This window comes from Hyperolius riggenbachi, chromosome 8, assembly GCF_040937935.1.
Source record: "Hyperolius riggenbachi isolate aHypRig1 chromosome 8, aHypRig1.pri, whole genome shotgun sequence".
NCBI classification, from domain to species: domain Eukaryota; kingdom Metazoa; phylum Chordata; class Amphibia; order Anura; family Hyperoliidae; genus Hyperolius; species Hyperolius riggenbachi.
In genome coordinates, this window is record NC_090653.1 from 121,709,038 (window position 1) to 121,736,733 (window position 27,696).

General features: G+C 41.7%; 1 protein-coding gene across 4 annotated transcripts in view; it reads left to right on the forward strand.

Moving 5' to 3' along the window:
* Window positions 1-27,696, forward strand: part of AFF2 (ALF transcription elongation factor 2) — a 724,912-nt gene that overhangs the window by 538,404 nt on the left and 158,812 nt on the right. For all 4 annotated transcript variants that reach the window (XR_011023576.1, XM_068251015.1, XM_068251016.1 and 1 more), the window contains one exon: window positions 645-696. Coding sequence is in view for 3 of the 4 variants with exons in the window: in XM_068251015.1 (XP_068107116.1) it covers window positions 645-696 (52 nt within the window). In the remaining variant the exon portion in view is untranslated. The remainder of the gene's footprint in view (window positions 1-644; window positions 697-27,696) is intronic.

The following is a 27,696-nucleotide window of genomic DNA, read 5'->3' on the forward strand; positions in this document are numbered from 1 at the left end:
CCCCGAATTACAGCTACGTGAGTCGGGACTATAGCATTGCAGCTATAGCTGTGCTGATATTGGGCACTACGCGGTGCAGCCGCCGCACCAAAGTGGCCTGCTTTGGTTTTGACCTCCCTATGACACTTGTAACCTGCTTACATATGTCTGCCACATAAATGGCACTAAGGGTCACTTACTTGGAAGAAGGAGATGAATATTACAGACACAAAACTAGGATTTTCAGTAGTTCAGCAATGTGTTATTAAAAGGTTATTTTTAAACATAATTGTAAATTTATTTTTAAACCCAATGCAATGCCTGACAGTCACCACTTATCATTCTTAACACAGCAGGGAGTGTAAAAAGCTTTTGAAAGTCCATTTACACTCTGATACACAGTGTTTTCTTTGAAACAAGAATGCTGTTTTTAACCATAGTTCAAAGCAAATTAGAGCTAAAAGGAAAACTGTATTCAAGCAATAATTACGATAACTGATATAACTGTGGAGATTGTTTTATTAAGCACATCCTAAAGTTCTATTTTAATTTGGAGGAATAGTATTACTCACAGTTTATTTTCTATTTAAGTATAGGGGATGCATGTTGAAGTTCTATTTGCGACTCAAAGCATGGATTCTATAATCATTTGTTTTCTCTTACAGAATGCTTGAAGATGACCTAAAGCTGAGCAGTGACGAAGAAGACAGTGAACAGGTACTCCTATTTCTAAGCATGTTACGATATATAGAACATATTGGATTCATGTAAACCATGTCTGGCTTCACAGAGCTAGAATCAATAAAACTCACAGTGGATAATTAGTGCTAATACCTTCAGTAGTACTGTCTATAGCAGCTAAACCATTAAACAAAAAAAATCCATGAGCTCACAAACCTGCTAGAAAATGAAAGGTAAGAAAAGAAATGTTGATTAAACAGCATTTACTTGATTATGCAGTGTGGACTAGCAATTATACTTCCTGTTTACTTCATGAGTTAAAGGATAAGTCCCCCCAATTAATTAATTAAAGGGAACCCAAGGTTAGAGGAATACGGAGACTGACATATTTATCTCCACTTAAACTATGCAAGTTGCCTGGCAGCCCCCTGCTTGTGTGTCTCTAAAACTTTTAGCCGCAGACCCGAACAAGCATGCAGGCGTTCTGACTCAAGTCTGAATGGATTAGCTACATGCTTGTTTCAGGGTTATGACTCAAGACACTACTGATGCCAGAAAATCAACAGGACTGCCGGGCAACTGGTATTGTTTGACCACTTCCCAACCACCGTTTTTTTCCCCCTTAAATACCAGAGCAATTTTCATATCACGCTCCTTCCATTAATTCGCTAATAATATTATCGTTATTAATCACATAGAAATTATCTATATATTGTTTTTTTTCGCCACCAATAAGGCTTTCTTTGGGTGGTACTTTTTGCTAAGAATTATTTTATGTTACATACATTTTAAAGGGTATAATAAGAGAAAAATTAAAGAAAATCATCATTTCTCAGTTTTCAGCCATTATGGTTTTAAAATAAAACATGCTGCCATAATTAAAACCCACACATTTTATTTGCCCATTTGTCCCGGTTATTGCAACATTTAAAATATTTCCCTAGGTCAATGTATGACGCCAATATTTTATCTGGAAGTAAAGGTGCATTTTTTCAGTTTAGTGATTTCTAATTATATATATCTAATTAAAATCCTTTATTTGCAAAATTAACAGTAATATTCCTTCCTGACATTAACATATTAAAAAGTCTATACGTTAACTATTTTTTTAATTATTATTTTTAAATTATCTTTTTAATTTTTTTATAAGTGTTTTATTTGGGTAACTATAGGGTAGGAATGTAATGAGTTAAAATGTAATAAAATGTATGTATAACTATATATAAAGTGTATGTGGGTGTGTATGTTTGAGTGCATTTTACTTTTTGGCCACAAGATGGCATTGCACTTATCGTCAGAATACGTAAACAGTGCTCGGAAGTAGTAGTGTATCTGTTTACGTGAATGAAATGCAGGCATCAGCGTGATGCTGGCTTTTCATTCATCGCAGGGACAGTCCCTGATCAACTTAGCGGCGGAACTGCGGCGGAAATGAGCGGTGGCAGTGCAGTGATTCTGAACGGCGAGGTAAACAACGCGGGTACCTGTATTTACACCCCTGGTTGTGAAGCAGTGTGCAGGGGGGCATAAATACACAATCCGGCGGTGGTGAAGGGGTTAAAAGGAAACACATGGCAACCTCCATATTGCTCTCACATCGGGTTCACTTTAATATGGAAAACTCGTTCTCTTGGAGATCCATAGTCTTCGTATTTTACTCAGAGCCACACTGATCAATGTACCATACTTACATTGACAAAGCTGTCACCTGTGAGAGGATGCCAGTAGATGGATCCCCAAACCCTTTTTTTTTTTGTAACTACACATACTTAGTTTTTTTTTTGTTTTTTTTTCCTATAATTAAATGCATAAGAGAAAACTGAACTGTGATTTAACACAATGGTGACCTTTTTCTAGTTAAATAAAATGAAGTGTTGTATAACCTTCTATATAAAGATACCATTTATATATAGACCTCTGAACTACTACCCAGAGATGGACTGATAACACTGACAAATCTAAAAAATAAAAGCAAAAGGCCAAGAGTTGCAAGTAACGAGTCCCAACTCCATTTATTTTTCAACTGATACCTTCCACACACATTTATTTGCTTACCTGATTTTCAGCTTTATTACCCTTAAAAATTTGGGTTTTTTTCATTTTTTCTTTTCAGTAGCATTTGTTTCCTGAAAGATTGGCTTTTGGGAGCGATTCCTCTCATTAGGTCTCAGTTTCCGAATGTGTACATATAATATGAGAAATAGATACATTGTGATTTCAAGGATTAAAGTAGAGGAGAGCGGGACAAAGGTCCAAACAGCTTGCTATGCAGTTAAAAAGTTGTGGAAATATGGGCAGTAAAGGTTATCAACCTGCTGGATAGTTATTTAAAGTGGTATAAAACCCAGCATTTCTTCTTTGCGTTGAAGGATTATTTACAGCATATAGTAAAAAGTGGCTGGATAGAGTAATGGTTAAGGGCACCACCTTTGACATGGGAGATCGGGTTTGAATCCTGGCTAGGGTCAGTACCTATTCAATAAGGAGTTAAAAGGCAAGACTTCCTTACACTGCAGGGTGGCCTCTTGAGTGCGTCCTAGTCTAGTGGCTGCAGCTCTTGAGCGCTTTGAGTCCGACAGGAGAAAAGCGCTATACAAATGTACCAATTATTATTATTTGTACTAATATATAATATACTACCACAACATATACAGTATATATATATATATATATATATATATATATATATATATATATATATATATATATATATATATATATATTATATATATATATATATATATATATATATATATATATATATATATATATATATATTATATCAGCATTGAAATGGCTTAAAACACAGGACTTACTTTTTCAGTAGAATTCTCCCTGCAGGGAGATGCACATCCAAACTGGTGATAATGTTATCTTGTGTTTACTTAATTGTAGCAGAGAGGAATGTAAACATTCCTTGACTGTGCAGTAACTTCTTCTGATGTAGGACACAGAACTGAAACACTGCTCAGAAATCATTACTGGGTACATTACAATATAAATACACTAGTTATGAATAAAATGCAATGGCAACTTTCAGAGCAAATACAACTTTAGTTTGGGAACTTGTAATTTCTAAATTAATCACATCCCAACTGAGGGGTTTTACCCCTTGACCACCAGAGCAATTTTCACCTTTCAGCGCTCCTTCCATTCATTCATCTATAACTTTATCATTACTTATCACAATGAAATGAACTATATTTTGTTTTTTTCACCACCAATTAGGCTTTCTTTAGGTGGGCCATTATGCCAAGAATTATTTTATTCTAAATGTGTTTTAATGGGAAAATAGGAAATAATGTGGGAAAAAATGTAGTATTTTTCAGTTTTCGGCCTTTATAGTTTTTAAATAATGCATGCTACTGTAATTAAAACCCATGAAATGTATTTGCCCATTTGTCCTGGTTATAAAACCGTTTATATTATGTGCCTATCACAATGTTTGGCGCCAATATTTTATTTGGAAATAAAGGTGCATTTTTTTCAGCTTTGCATCTATCCCTAATTACAAGCCCATAGTTTATACAGTAACAGTGTTATACCCTCTTGGCATAAATATTTATAACGTTCAGTCCCTAAAGTAACTATGTATTTTTTTTAATTGTAATTTTTGTTTTATTACAAAAAAATAATAATTGGGGAGTGTGGGAGGTAAGGAGTTAATTTTTTGTGTAAAACTAATGCATTTGTTTGTGCAAAATGCTTTAGGGTGTAGTTTTACTATTTGGCCACAAGATGGCAACAGTAACTTTTTGTTTAATGCGACCTTCCAGACGCTTGCAGGAAGTACTAGGAGGCTGGGAATGGTTTTTTTTTCACAATGATCGCGCTGCTTATCGGAGAAGCAACGGATCATTGCGGAGCTTAGATCAACGAACTGGAATGGATTTTCCCATTCATTGATCTCCGGGCGAGCGGCCGGCAGCGTGTTTACGAGCGGGAGGGCACGCTAGAGCGAGCGGGAGCGCGGGCAGCGGCAGGAGCGTGGAAAGTACGGATTTTTCCGTCCCTGGTGGTGAAAGGATGGAAAAAGGGATGGAGAAATCCATACGTGTGGGGGTAAAGTGGTTAATAATAATACTTATGCACAAAAGAAAATATAACTGTATGGGGAATGAAAAGTAGGAAAACAAATTTTTATTAAATATTATGTCAGAGTTTAATACCGCTTTAAGCTAAGGACAATATTGAGTCCTGCTTGCCTTGTATTGAACAAGATTATCAGCCTTAAAATAAAAGCTTTCTAGATCTGTACAGCTGTTATCTATGATTTTCTTCTTCTCTCTATCTTCACTTACTTTCTTGCAATCAGAATGTGTACTTGTATTAAAAGGAACCTGGGGTGTGAAGCATATGGAGGCTGCTATATTGCACAGCTTAGTGCTGTGCAGAGTTAGATCCAGCAATGATGCCCCTGGTGGCAAATGCACCTATACATATTGATATAACATGGTGCAGCAGTGGAACATGGCACTGTGGATCGAAGTGTCAGACTTGGTTTCACACCTTGATCTAAAAGGGCTGAAGCCGTGGCGGACAAGAACCAGCAGTGGCTACCCTAGCAGCAAATATGTTTCTGTGATGGGCTATTTCCGACTTTGGTGATGAACATGGAAGTTCCAATGTTGGACATAGTCCCCCACAGGACTGGAAAGGGTTAAGCTCTTTAGCTAGCCTAGCCTCAGCTTGCCTTGCTTTGAAAGATTAATCTAACTAAAATGGTCATGGCAGAGGCATTTTCTTTTCTTTTCTGTGGCTGCCTTCATTTCCAGGGCGCAGTAACATTTCTTGCTTACAATAATCTATTTGAACTTCAGTTATTTTAAGTAGTAAAGATTTAGGTATGAAGCATTGTTTGTGTCTGTGTCACACTGGAAATATTTATGGCCGTACCAGGCATTCCATTAAATATGCTTTCGTTTGCTGTTTAATGGGGTTACGTTAGATTAGAAGGAGCATTGTAAGTGAGGGGTTTAGATCTGGAATCAATTTTCATTTACAGTTGAGCAGCAGCTATTGATGCTCCGCTCACTGCTCAATAAAAGATCTTAAGATATAGACTTCATGTTTCTCTTTCAATAGAAGCAGCATAATCAGTCTCAAATGTTTTTGCCAAGACACAAGTATTGACATTTTTTATTTAATAACTGTCTTTTAAGTCTGTAGTTACCAGCCGCTTGCAGCATTTTCAGTAATGTGCTGACCATGGCAAAGTATATTTATAGGGCATGTTCATTAGAACAAGTAACCATCTGTTTAACATTCCAGATGGGAATGCCTCCATTGTTAAGATGTACACTGTGCAGATTTGAACGTTTTATGACAATATTATTAAGCACAGCAATAATTTAAACTTCAGTGAACCACACAACTTTCAGAGTTATATTTTTTTATACAAGTAAAAAAATGTATTTTAACAATATTTTAAATTTTTTGTCATTTTTCAGAATAGCATTGCATAATTGTACATACCATTTATCTTAACAATTGCTATGTTTAAAGTATTTTTTGTAGTATTTAAAAAGCTAACCAAAAGTTTTCAGTTTAGTTTAAAATTGGAAGTCAAGCAATCTGTATTGTATTTATTGGCATCATTTATTGATCATCTAAGCAGCAGATGAGTGGTAGTGGTATACAGAAAGTAAGGAGCTAGTATGGTTTAGGTCAGTGTTTCTCAACATGTTGTTTGTATTTACCCCTTTTATAACCCTGTACTCACCAAATACCCCCTAGCATAGTAAACAGCACAAGTACCCCTTGACAAATATACATTTAATCGTAGTTTGTAATTGGTTCTAAACAATGTCCAAGCATTTAACTAGCTAAAATGCTAATTTGATGTTGTTTAAATAAGAGTTATCTTCTAAAACTCTAAATTTGTTATTCTTGGTTAATATCAAGCCTGAGTAGTACCTGGAACCATCAGAAGTACCCCCTGGGGTACACGTATTACACATTGAGAACCTAGGATTTAGGTGACCTGGCAGGAAAGTCCATAGGGAAATTCCGCTAATGTGATTGGGTGGAAAGCACCCTCCCAAACTTTTCTAGGTTTCAGATGGGTTGTAATATCATGCCCACACTATTTGGCCAATTACAAAGCTTCAAGTTGTAGTCATTGCTGTGATTGGAGAACTGTTCCCTATAGACTTTCTCACTGGGTTACCTAAAACATACTAGCTCCGAAAGTGAGAGCCATCACTCTTTCCTGTATATCCAGAATATATGCTTCTGCAGCTGTGTACTGCTCCAATGATTTGAATGTGGCAACAGTGCACACACGTGTGCTTCCTTCTATTGCTGGCCACTGCACTGCCCAGATCCCTGCCTGTTGTAGATCTATAAAAAAAAGTGTGGTGGCCATGTAGTGTGATGGCAAACAATTAAAACTTTTTTAAATGAACAAAAATATTTGCACTACAATGGTGAGTCAGGAGAAGGGGGTTAAAAAGTAATGGCTGGGCCATTCGGGGGGCAGAAACATTAAGAAAAATTAACAGTTTAAGGATGGTGAGTCTTGGGAAAGGAGGGAGAGATGATGGCTGAACCAGCAGCCAGCACAGTCAATGTGGAGTTCAGCGGGCAAACCCCTGTGTGCTTTTGGATATGCAGGGGCATTTAAAAGAAACCCGAGTTGTGAGACCTATGGACGTTGCCATATGTATTTCTTTTTAAACAATACAAGTAGTGTCTGAATCACACACTTGAAAAAAGCTTACAGCTAATCGTGTCAGATGTTTGTCAGAAACATCTGATCTGCATGCATGTTCAGGTGGTGGGATAGTATACTGGTTAAGGGCTCTACCTCTGACACAGGAGACCTGGGTTCACACCTCAGCTCTTCCTATTCAGTAAGTCAGCATCTATTCAGTTAGGAGACCTCGGGCAATACCCCCTAACACTGCTACTGCCTATAGAGCATGTCCTAGTGATTGAAGTATATATGAAGTATATATGTACAAACAGGGTTAGGGTAGGTAAAGAAAAGGACGGGAAGAGAGCTGGGAGCCCAATCTAGTGTAGTATTGTGAGTTATAGTTGGAATTTCATACAGTAATTCTTAGGCTGTTATACTCACAAAATTGGGTTGCAAGCCAGGCAACCATTTAATGTGCATGCGGGGAAGTACCGTCCCCGCTCGACCTTGTCTGCCAGTGGTCGCAGCTCATTCAAAACATCCACTTTCCAAAGTGGTGACCCCAAGCTTGGGGTGAATCATCAGTAGGATGGAGGAGGAGACGCCCGTAGTGTGCATATTTTGTATGTCTTATTGCGAAGTACAGTTGTTGAATTAGGAAGTAATAGATGGTCCTACCTTAAAAAAGTAGTCCATCCACTAGGTTATATAAGAAATAAATACTTTATTCGGCACTTTTAAATGACAACGCGTTTCGCGGAAAAAACGCTTCCTCAGGTTGAATGCTGTGCCTCAGAAGTTGTGTAGCCAAGTACAGCGCCTCTGTGGCACAGAGGCGCTGTACTTATATAACCTAGTGGATGGACTACTTTTTTAAGGTAGGACCATCTACTACTTTCTTATTGAACAACTGTACTTCGCAATAAGACATACAAAATATACACACTACAGGCGCCGCCTCCTTCATCCTACTATATATGTAGAAACAAACACTAACCGAGATCCAGTGCCATATTAAAGGTAAGTGTTGACACTCTGACTCAACAGTAAAATAAGGTACCCAATAATTGCAAGAAACACAGGTTTAGATCAACACTCAGGTCGGTGACACATCGGCATTATTCTGATTATACCACATGGCTGCCCCCATGTGGACTCTGTGCAGACCACCCTCACTGTTAATGAGTGAGTACTAATATACAATTAGGAAGGCCCTAGGGCCCAAAGGGAACAAACACCATAGGCTTTCTGCCCAGACTCACGCGTGAGGGTACTGCATGATAGTTAGTTGACTGACACAGCCTGGGAAACTACAGACTGGGGATGTTAGCATAGGATATATCACAAGGTGGATGCAAATACCAGGAGAAAAAGTGTGTGTGGGGGGGAGGGAATGGAGAGAAAGTGAAAAGAGAGCATGGAAAATGAGGGAGTACTTGACTCAATCCATTCATAAGAGGAACTAGAAGTTGAACCGCATGTGGTGGCCATGGTTTGAATTTTGGAGTATGAGGATTATAAAGAGGATTTTAGAGCAGGGCTCTTAGGGACCTAGGGGCCCACCCTGACATTGATTTGGGCATCTTCTATTCGAGGATGACACCTTCTCAGCTTACCACACTTCATGGCTCGCTGTGGGGGTGTTCCCCCTGCCATTCACTGGTCTCCCTTTCTCTTTTATTTTCCTCTCATGTATTCCACATGCTTAACTTAATGCAGCCATTCCTTCACTGAGGGCACATGTGTGGACTTGCAATAACCAGCAATCAATATTCTAGCTGCATTAATTAAATGCTTTAATAAGGGATTTTTTGTATTTCTCCATTCTCTGGGGTAGAATTATGCAGGAGATAATAAGCAGGGTCAGTGGAGGACTCCACTCCAGTGACCTGTCCCTTAATTATTTCATATTGTGCGTAAGGGACTTGTGTGTAAGGGATTGTACATTTGGTAGGCTTTCCATGCCATTCTGGAGCAGTATTTTTAGTCCAGGGGCCAAAACAAACCATCAGATTTTTTTCCACATTGACTTTAATAATAGTGTTCTGATTTGAGGTACCCTTTTCCATGAGAAATCTTTACCTTTTCTCGAATAGATCATCAGGGGGGTCTTTATGGCTGATGTTCTGATGAAACCCCATCCACAGTGCGATGTCATGACCAAGGTCCTGACTGTTTGCTGTCAGTAAACCTTATTGCATTGTGAAAAATAACGTCTAAAAATAAAGCAGTATCTCACTGTGCATGGAACTCTCAGTAACGAACATTCTGTAAAGATCACCTGGCAGAACTAAAGATGTCACCACCAGTTATACATTTCAGAATGTAAATCCAGAAGAGGAAAGATTTTACAATGGGAAATTACTTCCTACCGGTGAATAATTTATCAAAGAATATTGTAAAAAAATAAGCAATTTTATTCATTGTTATTTTCACTACAGTTCCTCTATAAAAATCAAAGAGTCATATTTGAGAAACACTACCAAACGTGTTAGGTATTCTATTCCTTTTCAGAATCAGAATCATTTATTTCGCCAAGTACAACGGGGGGTTGTACCCGGAATTATTTTTGGCACATACAGGGTCGGTGATGGTACAGCAAAACACAAGCAGTAATGTACATTACATTTAGTAGTGAGTACACAGTGCATGGGACATAATTAGTTACATAGTTACATAGCGGACGGTCCAGAGGGGACATCCAAGTGCTATGTGAGTGGAGTCGCTACCTTCTCTGCAGCGCTCTCAACAGCTCTGCAGCTATTCGGATACCCCCCCCCCCCCCCCAGAATGCCTATAGAAAAAGTAGTGTAGAGAGATAGTAGAGAAGAAAGAGGGAGAGAAAAAAGAAAAGAGAAAGAAAGGAAAAAGAAAAAGTCCCTGCGGGTTGCGGCAGTGCCGTAGCTGGCTGGTGGCCTAGTTGCATGTCCCAGTGGCCGGGCATTAGCCATTTCTGTGGCTTAGTCAGTGCAGTCGGTCAGTCTGGCAGTATAAGGTCCAGCAGAGGGGCTACGGGCACCCAGCTTGATGATGGAGCATATGGCCTCTGGAACCCCTTATGTGCCTTCGGTGTAGAGGCTCTGGTGGCTGCGGACTGGTCCATGGCCTTGGGCTGGAGGCCTAGAGAGCGACAAAGGGCTGTGGGCGCAGGAGACCTGGCATGATGGAGGAACCCGGGCATTCAGTGTCTGTGGTGCTGTGGCTCTGGCAGCGGTGGAGGAGAGCACCTGGGGACCATGCTGGGCTATTTGAGACTGGAACCGGTGGGGATCAGTGGCTTACCGTGCCAGAGGTTGGACAGAGGCTGGTACTGGTCCAGATGGAGAGCTGCTTGTGTGTGGCCAGGACTTGCCTGCACTGGTCGGAGCAGCTTCGGGGGGCAGCATCCTGTAGAACTGTGGTCCTGTAGATGGAGCAGGGCCGTCTCTTCCCCACGTGGCGATGCTCCGAGAGCAAAGGATGGGACCGCTCAGGAGGGATCTGAGCTCCCCCAGCGGCTGGCGGGACCACGTGGGAGGGCCCGTGCAGCCCAAAAGATGGACCGCATTTGACCCCCGATCCGGGGATGGGGCATGCCGGCAGCAAGGAAGGACCCACCCGCATCTGCCGACCAGGCTGCAGAGCTTGTCCCGGGGGCTGCAGGTCACAGCGAAGGTGGAGCAGGCTGACGGATGCCTGCCGCCCGACGATCCTCCGGCCGCCCACGTGGAGGAGCCGACACAAGAGCCCCGGACCAGCAGACATCTAGCTCCCGGAGCCTTGGTGGCAAAGGTGGAGCCGGCTGATGAAGTCTGCAGCAGTGGCAGACACAATGGCGGCGGAGGCCCTCTTCAGGACAGCACCGGGAGCGGACTGGCAAGGGAGGCAGCGCAGGCAATGAGCAACGCTCGGCTGTATGGCGCCCGTCCTGCCCCCCGGCTGCTACAGGTCACCCTGTAGTGCGAAGCTCCCGACATCCCCGAACCGCTGGGCAGCCGCTAGACAGCACGCAATGCTCGCTCCTTCCCCGGATAGAAAGAGGGGATCGGGCAAGTACAGCAGGGGTGGATCAGGGGTAAAAAAACAAAAAAGTCCGGAGCCCTGTGGCCGCATCTTGGATTTCTGTATCTTAATTGCCTTTTTTTAATTCATTGCAGGTACATTTTAACAACATGCATAGACACAATGTACTAGATTAAAATTAGGCTTCATCAAATAAATTAGAATTGTGTAAATATGTTATACTTAACCAGCTGGCTACATTAAACCAATCTTATGTTCAGTTTTGGTCTCCGAAGCTAACTTAAATTACACTTTTTAATAGCTCACAGAATGACAGAAATGTCAAACATTACAGAATTTTTTGAATAAGTTATTTAGAATATTTATTAAAATGAGTCCGTGCAAATAAATCCCATGGGGCTTTGTGATGCGCTATCATTTCTGGAAAATGAGAGCGCCAAATAAGGCATTGGAGAGAGTCCAGCAATGCTAATAGTGGATTTCACCTCAGATTTGCATGTGAAAGGGGTTTTGTACCGCTTTACATTAAACATATGTGATATTCTGGGGTATTTGTGCATGGCTTGTGTTCCATAATTATGCATTATTGTTCAAGGGGAGAAAAAAAATCACCACTGAAAACTCCAGCTGCTTAAACAGTTTGATAGATTGAAGCTATTCTGCCATCGGTGCCCCCAGCTGTGTTGCTTAGCAACATTTTAATTCAAGAAGAATCGAAGGAGATGCAATCCCTGTGGAGAGGGAAACAGAAATAAGAGGGCCGTTGACAGATGATCTCAGTTGTTTCTTCTAATATACTGTGAAGATCACTGGCTCTTTTCATGAATGATAAATGGACTGTACACAGATCAATGGGTTCAGCAATAAACTGGATCTGGCCTCTATGTCGAAAGCAAGCAGAGGGGTCCAGAAATGTACTCATTTGGATGATGTGGTGTTTGTTTTCTCAACAGTTTCACAAGGGGGGAATCGATTTGAACATTTTGGCCATAACGTGGCCTTTCCTAGTCTTAGTAAATATTAATACTGTTCAAAGTAGAGTGCTTTCTTTATGGCTTTAGTGATTGTGCCTTGAGTCAGGGGGAAGGATTCACTTTGGAAAGCTCTCCTTTCTTGTATTGCTGTAGCAGAAAGAAAAAGTATACATTTGAAACCTTCGGGCTTGTTCACACTAGGGGAATGTATTAGTCATGCATTGTATTGCAACAACGGCTACATTACTATGTAGTATTTTACTAACCCTATTCAGTTGCACTGAATGGGACAGCACCAAACATGTACTGCTGTGTGCTAATCAGTGTTGCTTGCAAATTTTCACGTTATTTTCGCATCGAAAATGCTATTTTTTATTTTGAGAGAATATTTGCGAAACTACAATGTAGTTTCGCAATATGGCGAAAACTCAAATTTTTTGCTGTGAAAAAGCTTAAAATCATTTATTTCTAACACAAAAATATGCGAAAAATCATGCTTATTACAAAATGATTTTTAATGGTATTTTCACTCAAAAGTTGAATTTACCATTCATTTAACAAAAATGAATGTGAAAAAAATATCGGCATTTTCACTCATCACTGGTGATGATGCATTGTACAGCAGCATAATAATTGGAGTTCTGCCTTAAAAATGCACTTTGTTATTTTTCCACATTAACAGGTTGCACAACACTTGTGGTGTACTGTAATGGACTGTATTGCTCAGGGATTCAATGAACCTGTTCAGTCAGAGCCCTTTTTCACTTCAAATTGTGATCTCACTGCAATCTAATTGTGATTCGCAAGGAATTACAAACGTGATTGCAGCACAATTTTTTTTCTTTTTTACAATCATTATTTATTCATGGTGCAATTGCATTTGAGATTTTGCAGAAATAAGCAAAATTCTTATTTTGATTAGATCTGTGGGCACGAATTTGCCTATCGGTTGCCTATTGGTAGGTTTTAAAAATATGCTGATGATTGTAGCTCTAAAGTGGCCATTACCAGTGCACTCCCATGGCCAATAGATTGTTTCTGATCACCATGGTAGTCGATCAGACTGTTGTGCCCGCTAACCAATCAGATCAATGGGATCAATCCAAATTCCAGTCAGAGTCCATTAATCTGACCAAATTGGTAAGTGGAATTTGGCTTTTAAAGATTCTTTATTTTTGTAATAAAAAGTACAGAATGAAGAAATAAGTTATAGAATATTCAGTCCTTGACAATACCGATAGTATCTGCCAACAACAAAATGAAGAACTATGCTATGTGGTGGCAATCCAGCGCCGCCAACAAGATTATATATAACAGCCATCCAAACCAGATAGCGCAAGGCAAGCCTCCCTATACAGAGACACAGATAATCAATCAGTGATATTTAAATTTCCAACCACCACAGGGGCATACAACAACCATCCAAAGAGCTCTGGAGCCCAGAGGGATCAATCTACCAGAGACTCTCCAACGTGAAAAAGGGTAATGGAAAGCAAACAAAAAAAATCAGGGAAAACCATAAATGGCTCCACCAGTTTGGCATCAAAACTTATCAGAATATAACAAAAACATATATCATCGTGGAACATTATAAACCTTCCACTTAAGGAAGAGAAAATAGTAAGAGGTGAAAGAATCACTCTGCAAAGAAAGAGGAAAGAAACAGTTAAAACATAGAGAAAAGATATGAACAGAGAAATGCCCAAAAGGGGCAAAGAGAAGAAAGAAAAGAAAAAAAGAAACTTCCCACCTCAGGGAAGAGCCAGCCATGTCCCCCATAATCCATACCCCATCAGACTAAAGAGTATGTTCTATTTCATGGTTCCTATGCATGAACACACAGGAATTTGGCCTTTAACCATTTTAGCCGAATGGACTTGACTGTCACATCCATTCGGCTGCTGCTGCACGCTCCTGCACCTCCCCCTGTTAGCCCGGAGATCAATGAATGGGAACATAGTTCCCATTCATTGATCTAAGACCCCGGCAGAAAGATCAAAGGCTTCTTTGAGAAGCCGCGATCTTTATGAAGAAAAAAACGTTTCTCATCCTCCCTATACTTCCTGGAAGCGAGAGCGTTCGCTTCCAGGACTAACAAAAAAAAAATTAAAAAATTGACTGTGGCCATCTTGTGGCCAAATAGTAAAACTACATCCACATATTTTTTTTTTATTAAATGAACATATTATTACATCTAGAATTAACTGTTTACCTCCCACACCAAAAATTACCCAAATAAATTTTGAATGAAAAAAAAAATTAAAAAACAAAACCATAAATAGTTACCTAAGGGTCTGAACTTTTTTAATATGCATGTAAGGAGGGTGTACTACTAATATTTTAAATTATAAGCTTGTAAATAGTGATGGACGCAAAACTGAAAAAATGCACCTTTATTTCCAAATAAAATATTGACGCCATACATTGTGATAGGGACATAATTTAAATGGTATAATAACCGGGACAAATGGGCAAATAAAATACATAGGTGTTAATTATGGTAGCATGTATTATTTTAAAGCTATAATCGCCGAAAACTGAGAAATGATTTTTTTCCCTTTTTTTTCTTAATATTCATGCTAAAATGCATTTAGAAATAAATAATTATTAGCAAAATGTACCACCCAAAGAAAGCCTAATTAGTGTCAGAAAAAACAAGATATAGATTGTGGTGATATATTGGGGTGCTGATGCTGTTAAGGATAATACAGTAATATATTTTCATTTTCCCATTTTTATATCTGCTGTGGTATGTCAAAGGTGTAGAGATGCAGGCTAGATTCATGGACTGTTCATGTATTTGTGTGGGTGGGTCACTAGACCTACATTTGCATCTAAAGAGGTCTTCAGTGAATATGACCAGTCACCTTCAATAGGCAAGGAAGCAGCTCATTAAGCCACTAGCGGTCACTGTTGATCTACTGTCCCAGGTGTGATTGTCTGCGTCTGTCTACAGGATTACAGGCAAACTGCTACCTGTAACCAAAATTCAATCTTTTCATGGATGTGCTAAAATACACTTTAACCAAGGAAATAATGTGGAGGAAGCTTTTTGATGTCTGCAGAGTTCAATGGGTGAGATTGTGTCCTGCCAAACTTCAAGAAGCTAAAACAGGAACCCCCTTTGAAGTTTGCATATCACAAGAAAGATTATGACAAGCGTTCGGTGATGTCACAAACGGGGAAACTGCATTAGTTCCTGGGGGCTGGACATTAAATGCCCCAGGGGACACTTCGGACTATTTAAGCTGGCCCAGGACAGCCACCGGTATCTTCTCTCGGAGGTAGCGAATAGCTAGGGAGGATCTCGACTCCTGGTCGAAACGGCGTCCTCCCGTCAAACAACGTTCTAACCTAAGCTGGTAACGTTCTTTTTTCCCCCGTTTATTTTTACGCAAATATCCGTGTGTGTTATCTTTGTAACCTCTTATTTTTGTAACTTTTATCTTGTAACATTTTTACTTTGTTTTTTGTAATCTTTTTGTATATATTAAGTTCTGCATTGTTCTATGTTTTTCTAGAATATTAAATTATTATTTAATAAGTTTGACTTCTGCCGTACTAAACTAACACTCATAGCCTAGAAGAGACTGAAGTGTAACCGTGTATAAGTTCATGCCTAATTGTACGCTTGAGCAACACTACCGTATGAAATTGTAATTGCATTGTGTGTGGGGGCGTTTGTCATACGTTGGCCTAAGCGCGCAGCTGACCCAACGTACGAACAACGCCAGTGCGAGTAGCGACAGCAGAGTGGCTAACCGTATCGTTCGGAACGACTGTTAGTGGGTCTTTGCTTCACGGCAGTGTAAGATTGCAACTGTGTGTGTGTGTGGGTGCGTGGCGTTCCCATATTTGGCCTAAGCGCAAAGCTGACCCAAATACGAAAACGCGGAGTGCGCGCTGAGGACTCGACAGCAGAGTGGAAGTGTCTAGCGAACCGCTAGTTTTGGCAGTGAGAGGTGTTCTGAGGGGTCCCAGCCTTGTTTTAGCTTGACTAAGGCTGCTTCCCCTCTGAGTCTGGTCAAACCCGCAGTCGGGAACCGTATACGCAGGCGTGCCGCGGGCCGGTTCCTGACATAATTGGCTGGCAGTGGTGGCATCGTTTAGTACATTAGTACGCAGTTTAGCTCGCTATTCTGAGTACTAAAGGCTGGAAGCTTGCTAGAAGCAACTAGCCTACAGAAGTCTACTCAGTGCAGAATCTTTATACTTTTTTTTTTTTTGTTCAAAGATACACACTTGGTGTTTGCTTTCCCCTCCCCCCTTTTTCTTTTTATTTTTTGCAACACGATGGCTCAGAAAGCATCCAGCTATGCAAGGCAAAACAAAGAGATACTACTCAACCTGTGTGAGCACAAAGGCATCGAGACGGTGAGCGGCCAGACTAAGGAGCAGTTAGTTCGTGCGCTCGAGGAGCATGATGAGGCCGAACGAGCCCGTGCTTCAACGTCAGCGGATGCAGCTCACGACACGCCAGAGGAGGAATCGCTCCCGCCACAGGATGCGAGTGGAGACGATGTCCTGGATGATCCACCGAACACGGAGATGACATCTCTGGAAGCCGACCTACAGCTACTAGGTTCGGCTGAGCCCGAACTGCGGCTAAAGCTGATTCTGGAACATCGGCAAGCAGAAAGGGAAATACGACAAGCCCAGAGGGAACAAGCTACCCAGCGACTCCAGGCCGAGAGGGAAAGACACCAGGCCGAGAGGGAACAAGCTGCCCAGCGACTCCAGGCCGAGAGGGAAAGTGCTGAACGGCAACACCAGCTGGAGCTGGCTAAACTTCAGCAGCAGAACCGGTCTGCTGGACCCGCAGAACGCGAAGGTGAGCGAGTCCACAGAATCCCCCTTGATAAGTTCCCCGCTATGGACAAGGACTCTGACATAGACACTTTCCTACAGGGGTTTGAAAGGACTTGTCGGCAGTATGGGGTGCCCCGTGAGCAGTGGGCACGATACCTCACACCAGGGCTGAGAGGCAAGGCCCTGGAGGCGTTTGTGAGTCTCCCCCAGGAAGAAGAAACAGACTTTGAGGTAATTAAGAAAGCCATCATTGCGCGATACCACCTCACGCCAGAGGTGTATCGCAAACGTTTCAGGACAGTGCAGCGAGGTCCTAATGACAGCTACCTGGATCATGCTTGCACCCTGCGCACTGCCTTCCAGCAGTGGCTAAAAGGACTGTCAGATAAAACCTTGGATGCCCTGCAGGAGCTGATGATAAAAGACCAGTTCCTACACACCTGTCCTGTTGAGGTCCCAGGGGAAAACGCAGGATTTTAAGGGGGGGTTCCTGAAAGGTCCAGAAGCACGTATGTCCCCGAGTGCTTCCGAATACAGGTGGCTCCATACTGCCCATGCACAAAAGTGCGCTGGCGTATTACGGAGCTGCCTATCTTTGGAAGTACTCAAGGACACAAGTGTTTCTGAGGGCTTCTGGTAGCAGCAAATGTGAACGGGGTACAGCGCTGGAACAACTCCCCAAGAGAGGAACAGGAGATAGACTTAGTTTGGACAATTCAGTGGAATATGCTACATAGTGTCACATAGCGCAAGCGATACCCATATGATGCAGGGATATATGCATCTGCGGAAGATGGCGGCGCTATATAAATACTAAATAATAATATTTTGCCTCACCAGGATTGCACTTTTGTTTAGCTTTCCTGTATGACAAGAACACACAGCCAGCTCTAGGGGAAGAGGGAAACAAAGGTGAATAAAGGAGGCTGGTGCACACCAAGAGTGCTTCTGAGCGTTTTTCAAATCAACAGTGATTTGAAAAGCGCTTGGCTAATGTTACCCTATGTGGGTGTTCTCACAGCAGCGTTGTGATTTTTTTCAAAATCGCAGGTATACTGCATGTAGCATGTTTTTAAGCAATTCATTCAAAAATCGCTCTGAAAATCACTTCACAAAATCACACTCACAAATTGCTAGCGATTGCTATTGTCATTTTGGCGTGCACTAGCCCAGAGAGAGGAGTGGAGAAATTGAGAATAGCCTGAGATGGAACAGAGAACTTATCTGTATTGTAGTCCCACATCACACAGGCTACTTGCCTGTAATCGGACTCCTGTCCCTGTCAGTCTCTCACACAAGTCAGAAAGAAGCCCTCCTGGAGTCTAGGGACTGTCAAAAACTTTTCAGCTTGTTAAACACCTTACCCACACATGCAGTCATTATAACAATGGGGAGAGACCAGACAGATGTTTGCCCACAGACCCTGAGTCCAGGCAAGCTCTGCATCATGCTGTGCATATTTACCAGCTTGCCTGCACTCTTAATTTCATCATGTCTGACACTTCTGTGCTGTGGAGAGTCCGGGACTCCATAATCAACATTCTCTCACTGCAGGCTGCATCTTCTTGTGAGGGAAGCTGGGCTGCCTCTCTCATTCTATTAGCTGGAGGGAGGCACCAGAAGTAAGAAGGGAGGGAGAATGAGGCTGTTTATATTATGCGGGCTTCCTTGGCTGAATACACAGCTCAGTGCAGGGGGGAGGTTCCAGACACCCGGAATAGCCCCCTCAGTTCGCCAGTGGGTCCGGCTGTTTGTGCTGGATCGAGAACCAAAGACAGTGGATGAGGCTGCGGAAATGGCCGATGCCTACACCGCCCATAGAGCACCTGAGTCCCGGAGGACTACTACGCCCAGCTGGAGAGAACAGATTGCTAAACCTGTTTCACCCAGCACCCAGAGGAGGCAAGCACCGCTGTCTCCTGGATTCAAGCAACCTGACACTCGGAAATGCTTTGTATGTGACAGGGTGGGTCATATCAGCACGACTTGCCCAGAGAGGAAGAGGGAGGCCCCAAAATCCAGTGAGGCCTCAAACCCCAGTGAAGTCCCAACGGCTTTGTGTGCTACCAGGAATGCTACTGGCTATGCAGAGAATCTGCAGCTTGTCACGGTTGGGAGTAAAATTGCCACTGGGCTGAGGGACACTGGAGCAGAAGTGACTCTCATACATCCCCAGCTCGTGAACCCGGAGCAGTACATACCTGGGAAAATGATTGCTGTCCGAGGAATTGGGGGTGTCACCCCAGCCATACCCACCGCCTTGGTCCACCTGAATTGGGGGGCCGGCAGCGGATTGAAAGAAGTTGGGGTAACCGACACAATCTTCACCAACGTTTTGCTGGGTACTGACCTGGGACGGTTAGTGGCCCGGTATGAGCCTACTCCAAACCCTGTGGGGCCTGCATCCCCAGCAGACGTTCAGGACTCTTGCAAGGTACTGTTTGATAATGCTGTGCAAGTGGGGAGTGCTGGTGAGGCCCCAGGGGCTATGGACTGTATACTAGGAGCCAGCCCTAGTGATTCTCCAGTGCCTAGGCCTGGAGTGGGGCCTGTTGATCCGGAGAATGCCGAAACGGATGATGTCCTTTATGACGCACGGACTATCGAGGCGATCGATGCAGGAACTGTTGATGATACTTGTGAAGTGCTGAGTAGCAATGTGTGTAATGATACAGATAATGTGGATGTTTTATGTGATGTTATAAATGTCAATATGTATAAGACGGACAATGTTGATATCATATGTGTTGTGCTACATAATGATGCTTGTCCTGTGGACACTCCGTCGGCTGCAGGAGTAACCAGCAATGGTCGCTGGGCTGCAGCAGATGGACTGTCCACTGAAAAGGCAGACGGCACCAGGCCGGGTCTTCCCCCTTCCGATGTTTTTAAGACCAAAGGTGAGGTGGTTTGTGATACGTGTAATGTGGACGCTCCCTCCGCTGCAGTGGTAACCTGCAGCGCTAGCGGGTCTACAGCACAGGGGCTGTCCACCAAAGTGGCAAATGTTGCTGGGTCAGCCACATCCAATCCGGAACCTGGCCTGGAGGGCCCAGGAGCCTCTCCGTCTGCAGCCTTCCTGGAATGTGTGACAGGCAGCACTGAGCTCTCTGGGGCTGTTCGATTTGACAGCAGCCTGGAAGAGCTCAGGGGACTAGCCAGCAGGTCACCAGCTGGGAGGGGCGGGCTGAGAGGGTCCTGGGAAGTTATTCCCTCTGAGCTGTCCGAAGTGGAGGAGGCAGACCGGCAGATAATCGTTCCCCAAAGGGACCGAGAGATAGCTCCTGCCACTATAGAGGAAGTGCGTGTAGCGACAGTTGGAACCCTTCCCCAGCTGCAGCACTGTCTCTATGGTCGCCAATTCACGGTTGTCACTGACTCACATTCCCCTGGTTGGTTACGTCAGGTTGCCAAGGGCAATGACACATGGCAGCAACCTGACCTAGCTTTCCATTCGTGTAGCTTGGAGCTAACTGACAGGTGGGGAACCCTCCTGAGGATGCTAAAGGGTTACCCCACCCGGCCAGGCCGTCAATGTAGGCTTTGGCAGGATGATTCGTTAGATTCACCTGCCAGCGCCATCTGGAAGGGGAGCAATCATGGGAATGCGGACGGGCTTTCCCGTCAAGCAGAACCAACAGTGTAGGTGCAGGCAGGATGATCTGGGAAGATCATCTGCCTTGCACCAAGTTAATGGCGGAGGTGTGGTGATATATTGGGGTGCTGATGCTGTTAAGGATAATACAGTAATATATTTTCATTTTCCCATTTTTATATCTGCTGTGGTATGTCAAAGGTGTAGAGATGCAGGCTAGATTCATGGACTGTTCATGTATTTGTGTGGGTGGGTCACTAGACCTACATTTGCATCTAAAGAGGTCTTCAGTGAATATGACCAGTCACCTTCAATAGGCAAGGAAGCAGCTCATTAAGCCACTAGCAGTCACTGTTGATCTACTGTCCCAGGTGTGATTGTCTGCGTGTCTACAGGATTACAGGCAAACTGCTACCTGTAACCAAAATTCAATCTTTTCATGGATGTGCTAAAATACACTTTAACCAAGGAAATAATGTGGAGGAAGCTTTTTGATGTCTGCAGAGTTCAATGGGTGAGACTGTGTCCTGCCAAACTTCAAGAAGCTAAAACAGGAACCCCCTTTGAAGTTTGCATATCACAAGAAAGATTATGACAAGCGTTCGGTGATGTCACAAACGGGGAAACTGCATTAGTTCCTGGGGGCTGGACATTAAATGCCCCAGGGGACACTTCGGACTATTTAAGCTGGCCCAGGACAGCCACCGGTATCTTCTCTCGGAGGTAGCGAATAGCTAGGGAGGATCGCGACTCCTGGTCGAAACGGCGTCCTCCCGTCAAACAACGTTTTAACCTAAGCTGGTAACGTTCTTTTTTTCCCCCGTTTATTTTTACGCAAATATCCGTGTGTGTTATCTTTGTAACCTCTTATTTTTGTAACTTTTATCTTGTAACATTTTTACTTTGTTTTTTGTAATCTTTTTGTATATATTAAGTTCTGCATTGTTCTATGTTTTTCTAGAATATTAAATTATTATTTAATAAGTTTGACTTCTGCCGTACTAAACTAACACTCATAGCCTAGAAGAGACTGAAGTGTAACCGTGTATAAGTTCATGCCTAATTGTACGCTTGAGCAACACTACCATATGAAATTGTAATTGCATTGTGTGTGGGGGCGTTTGTCTTATGTTGGCCTAAGCGCGCAGCTGACCCAACGTACGAACAACGCCAGTGCGAGTAGCGACAGCAGAGTGGCTAACAGTATCGTTCGGAACGACTGTTAGTGGGTCTTTGCTTCACGACAGTGTAAGATTGCAACTGTGTGTGTGTGTGGGTGCGTGGCGTTCCCGTATTTGGCCTAAGCGCAAAGCGAAATACGAAAACGCGGAAATAAATACGAAATACCAAATACGAAAACGCGGAGTGCGCGCTGAGGACTCGACAGCAGAGTGGAAGTGTCTAGCGAACCGCTAGTGGTGGCAGTGAGAGGTGTTCTGAGGGGTCCCAGCCTTGTTTTAGCTTGACTAAGGCTGCTTCCCCTCTGTCTGGTCAAACCCGCAGTCGGGAACCGTATACGCAGGCGTGCCGCGGGCCGGTTCCTGACATAGATCAATTCATTGTGATAACTGGTGATAAAGTTATTGGCGAATGAATTGGAGGTGAAAATTGCTTGGATGCATAAGGTGAGGGCTGAAATGGTTAATGGGCATGATGGATCATTTTGGATTGGAAATAATCAACCGTGGGATTGTGCCATTAATGGCCACCCTTTAATAGGGTACATAAATAGACCTCATTAGCTCACATGAGTAAATACTATCTCAAAATGTGTACCCTTTTATACAAAGGTTGGATATCCAAGCTCTGCAGTGATCCTTTTTGGATTATAGGAGCCGTGGAAAGAATTGTATTCACATTCATGTAAAAAACAAAATAAAAATAACATGGAAACATCACAGTAAAAATAACCATGCCATTCTATGATGCTGCCCGCAGAGCCTTTGTCAGACTAGTGAAATAGAGCTATGCTATCCATATGCAATGCATTCTCACAGTGATACTGCATTTGTTTAGAGCAGACAAACCACACAGAAGAAATTGGCACATGATAGAGTGTAAGATTAGCCAGAAAATGCTTGGGACCCAGAAAGTGTCACATTGACGGCTCTGCAGTGTCTTGATACTGCTCTTAGTCATATTCTTCTTTATGGTTGGTTGTGCACAGATAATAGCACTGTAGGGTTGCCATTGTCACAGTTTCCAATCCCGTCTTCAAAGGAATAAAAAGTGATTTTTTTTTTCCTGTAACATTTTACCTCTGCTGTTCATTTCTAGTGAAGTGATCCCTTGTCATAAAAAAGGAATCACTATGCTAATTACAATGGTAATTTTATGACACATTTCAATGGGAGCTGCACAGACCACCAGTCACTTCCACAAAGCCATTTATATAGTTCAGTGTTTTAACACTGTCAGTCTTTGCTTTTAAGTACTTTAGAAGAAAATTACTTTGGATTCAAGTGCCAATAAACCATAAAAGTGGTATTCATACTGATGGGGCTTTTGCCTTTTTACAATTTTGAAATGCAATAAAAAAATAATTGCAGTCTGAGCCATAAATATGAATTTAAATAATAAGCATGTTTGGGAAAGATGATGCCGTGGCAGCTTGTAAAGCAGATAGGAATGAGAAATGATTTTCTAATAAATTTCGGGGAACCTTGAATGTTAATAAACACCATGGAGGAGGAAAAAAAAAACTTGGATGATGTAATCTCTGCAAGTTAATAAAAATATTTGCTTACATCTGTTGCCTGGTGTAAATTTCCACAAAATTAAACGCTGAAACTACCTAGAGCTGAAATTGTAGAGTTGGCTGAGTTTGTGTTAAACTGAATCTCCTAACCAGCTGTAAATGATGCAATTTAGACACCCAAAGGTGCCCGCATACATTTGTATCCTTCTGTAACAATACTTTAGAACCAGATGACACTGTATGACCGCAGCACCTGCAGAGCTGAAGTATTGGGACTTCCCATTTGAGAGCAAGCCTGAAGCGAAAATAAACGTATGAGATCATGAATTGTAAGTGTAGTACAGCTAACAAATAGAACATTAGTAACACATAAAAAATGTCTTATGTCATTTTCCAGTACTGGAAGAGGTAAAAATTCACTTATCTATACAAAAGAGCTTCTCTGAGCTATTCGACCTACTGGGTCGAATACAGCCCTGTTTTCTGAATGAAACAGCCAAGAAACAGAGACCACTTGATATAAGGTTTTACTGCAGGAAGGTTCAAAGGGTAATTTTTTTCTGCTGTGTTTTATAGCTTGAAAGACAGAGTGTGGTTTCTAAACTGCAAATATGACAGCATGATGTAATGTTATAAAACACGATCTAACTAAAAATAAAAATGACTCTCTTCTTTGCTACTTTTGTTCTATTCGTTATCCATACTACACATACAATTCATTATATCTTTTTTGTTTTTGTCTTTTGCTTCAGGTTTGCTTTTGTAGTTATTGTTTGTGGGTTTCAGGGTGCAAAAGATCAAGTTAGAGTTAGTTCTGTTTGTGTAAGGGTTAAAGATACATACATGGTTTGGAACAGGTGTACATGTAAAATGGTTGCCAGGGAAAATTGGACACCAGAAATGCCCACAAGTAGAATACTGGTAAAATGGCTATATTCTACAATGTGCAGTGCTTATTCTGATAAACAATATGGGTACATTTTACATATATTACTATTGCTAACCCTAACCCTATTCCCACACAGTGCCCTCCCTCTACCAATGCCTAACACTACCTCCCTCCCCCCAACCACCAATAATACCTAACTCTAACCAACCTTATACTGATACCTATTCCTATCGGCCCCACCTGCCAATGCCTAACCCCAACTAACCCCCATGATGCCTAATCTTGAAACTATCCACCCACATGCCTAACCTTAACTAAAATCCAGGAAATGGCCAGAAGCATGAAATGTAATATGCGAATGTTTTAAAAGGAAGCTGTGCCAAGCCTGATTCCTTACCTTCAATGTCCTACTATTAGTCTGTCACACTTATGAATGCAGTCACTAACTATGAAGGAGCCTTTGGAGGTCAGAGGGGCAAGGCTTAGTTTGACTTTACTGTGGGAAGTCGGTCTTTGAATATCAGCATGGGTATATTTTAGGGTTTATGTTTGTTTTTACATGAAGTTAACATTTTAACCTGCAGGCATCTGACCTGCATCAGTCAAAATATTTTTTTTTCCTGTATCAGGCTAGATTTAAAGTGGGATAAAACTCTGACACTACATTCAATAAGTGTTTTGTTTTTGTTTTGTTTTTTATTACCCATACAGTTATCATATTTGCTTTTGTGCACAATTAATATTCTCTCCACAAATTACAAATTCCCAAAGTACAGTTTATCTGCTCTGAAAGCATCCACTGCATTTTATTGCATAGCTGCTTTGTGTAATATAAATTGTATTGTTCTTTATGGTTTTATTTCACATAGAATAATACAATAGTAATAATTTGAGTCAAAACAGAAAAAAACTTTTTTTAAAATGTACAGTAAGTTTGTTAAAAAACAATGATTTGTAACATCGGTGAGAATCGAGGAAGCTGATCGTTGTGGTGCAAAAAGTTGAAATGAAAAACGATTTGTTTCTGAGAAAGCATAGGGAACAGTTTTGGAAACAATTATACAGTTTTAGAAGCGTTTATTTGTTAAATAATGTGTCATTGTATTAAATTTGGTTTGGAAATGAAAGATAAAGATAACAAGCAATATTGTTGTTTTATATTTATGTGGCACCCTTTTTATACACTTGGCACCTATAGAGCCCTTTTTAATAGAGACCATTATTATAGCTCTCATTGTGTGTAAGACTTTATGCATGTTTTTCTCATTTTTGCAGTTTGGTGAACAAATCCAATAGAATCTACCAATCCTAATATGTTTTTAGAACTTGTCAAGTGCTTGACCTTAACACCCATGCCATGATACCGTTATGTACTGACTCAGTCACCATTGACAAAGCCGGGACAAGGTTTTCAAGCACCCAAGGCTGTGACACCAAAGTGCGCTGCTCCATCCTTTTCACCCCAGCCTTTACACACTGATTATTAGGCTAAGAGGCGTCCCAGGGTCCCTAACACATTGATCTCTAGTTATCTGACTTGCAGTCACTGCCATGTATCCCCTTTTCTCATTTCTCTCTGCTTCAAACAATTGGGGAATGATCGCTGAGTGAGTTGTGTGCCCCCTCCTACATTGCACCCTGAAGCTGGAGCCTCTCTTGCCTCTGTTGGTCCAGCCTTGACCATCAATATCATTCACTCAGACTGGCGTACATACTACTGCATCGTCGGTAAACTGGGCGCAGGCTGAGCCAAATGACAGCTCACTTTATTGCCACTCAAATCTCAGGCAGCGTTAAATATTAGCCCCCCTCCGAGACATAGCAACTCTGAGGGTAATTTAATTTGGGGTCTGGCAATCGCCTGAGCTACCATTGTATGAGGCACATACTATAGCACTAGTGGTATAGCAGCACCCAGTTTCGGTGCTGAGTGCTGTGCACTGAAAGCACCTGCTTCACTCAGACTGTGACTCTTATGTATTCACAGGCTCTATAATTGTTAGAGAATTAGGGACTTGCTTAGCATTAAAGATGTGAGCCAAGAATTTGCCACCTCTAAAACAAAATAAAAATGCCCATATTTCTTTCATGAAGGACCATTTTAAGTATTAATCGGTGTCAATGATTTATTCATTTATACACAACACAATGGGCAAGCACCATCAACCAAACACTTCTCAGAGGGTGAATATGGGAGTGTGCAGAAAGGAACTATGAAATAATCATGCACAACCAAAGAACAGAGGTTCCCTCAAAAAAAAAACACCACTCCAGAAATATTATACATTCTTTATTCACAAAACAAGGGGATAAAAACACTTAAAAACAATAGCAAGGAGGGCCATGTAAAGGAACTCTAACACCAATGTATATAAATAACAATAAATATCAGCCAAATGGCCGAATTCCCATATCACATACTCACAAGGTTAAACAATAAATGGCCATAAGGAACTGAACACTGTTCCAAATGACCACATCAACAAGGTTGAATCCTGTATATAAAGTGCATATGAATATAATGGGCAAAATTAGCAATAAATACAAACATATCAATATGTGTAAAGTCCCGTTGTTAGGGAGAAAAAAGTGTGCTAAGATGCATAGGAAGGTGCAGAAAGTGCAAAGGGTGTAGTGAGTAGGATAGGAACACTGGTGCTTACCCACAGATACAGATCACAAGGAGATGTGGAGCATGGACACCGTCAGTATACTGTCGCTATTCGCCGCTAACTATGTGGCAGCTTCCTCTGACGGTGTCCATGCTCCACATCTCCTTGTGATCTGTATCTGTGGGTAAGCACCAGTGTCCCTGTCCTACTCACTACACCCTTTGCACTTTCTGCACCTTCCTATGCATCTTAGCACACTTTTTTCTCCATAACAACGGGTCTTTACACATATTGATATGTTTGTATTTATTGCTTATTTTGCACATTATATTCATATGCACTTTATATACAGGATTCTGGTGTGACCTTATATTTACCATCCTTGTTGATGGGGTCATTTGGAACAGTGTTCAGTTCCTTATGGCCATTTATTATTTAACCTTGTGAGTATGTGAGATGGAAAATCTGCCACTTGGCTGATATTTATTGTTATTTATATATATATGTACATAGGGCCATGTAGAGTTCTCTTACATGGCCCTCCTTGCTATTGTTTTTAAGTGTTTTTATCCCCTTTTTTTGTGAATAAAGATGAATTTATAATGATATTTCTGGAGTGGTGCGGTTTTTTGAGGGAACCTCTGTTCTTTGGTTGTGAATGATTTATTCATTAACGGAGCTCATTGTACAATGAGTTTGTCTATGAACACTTCAAAACAATTAGATTTCTTGTGATTTCTAGTCTACGCTGCTTTTAACGACAAGAGCAGGAAATAGATATATCTATAGTGTGACTGGCAATTAGTACCACACAAAT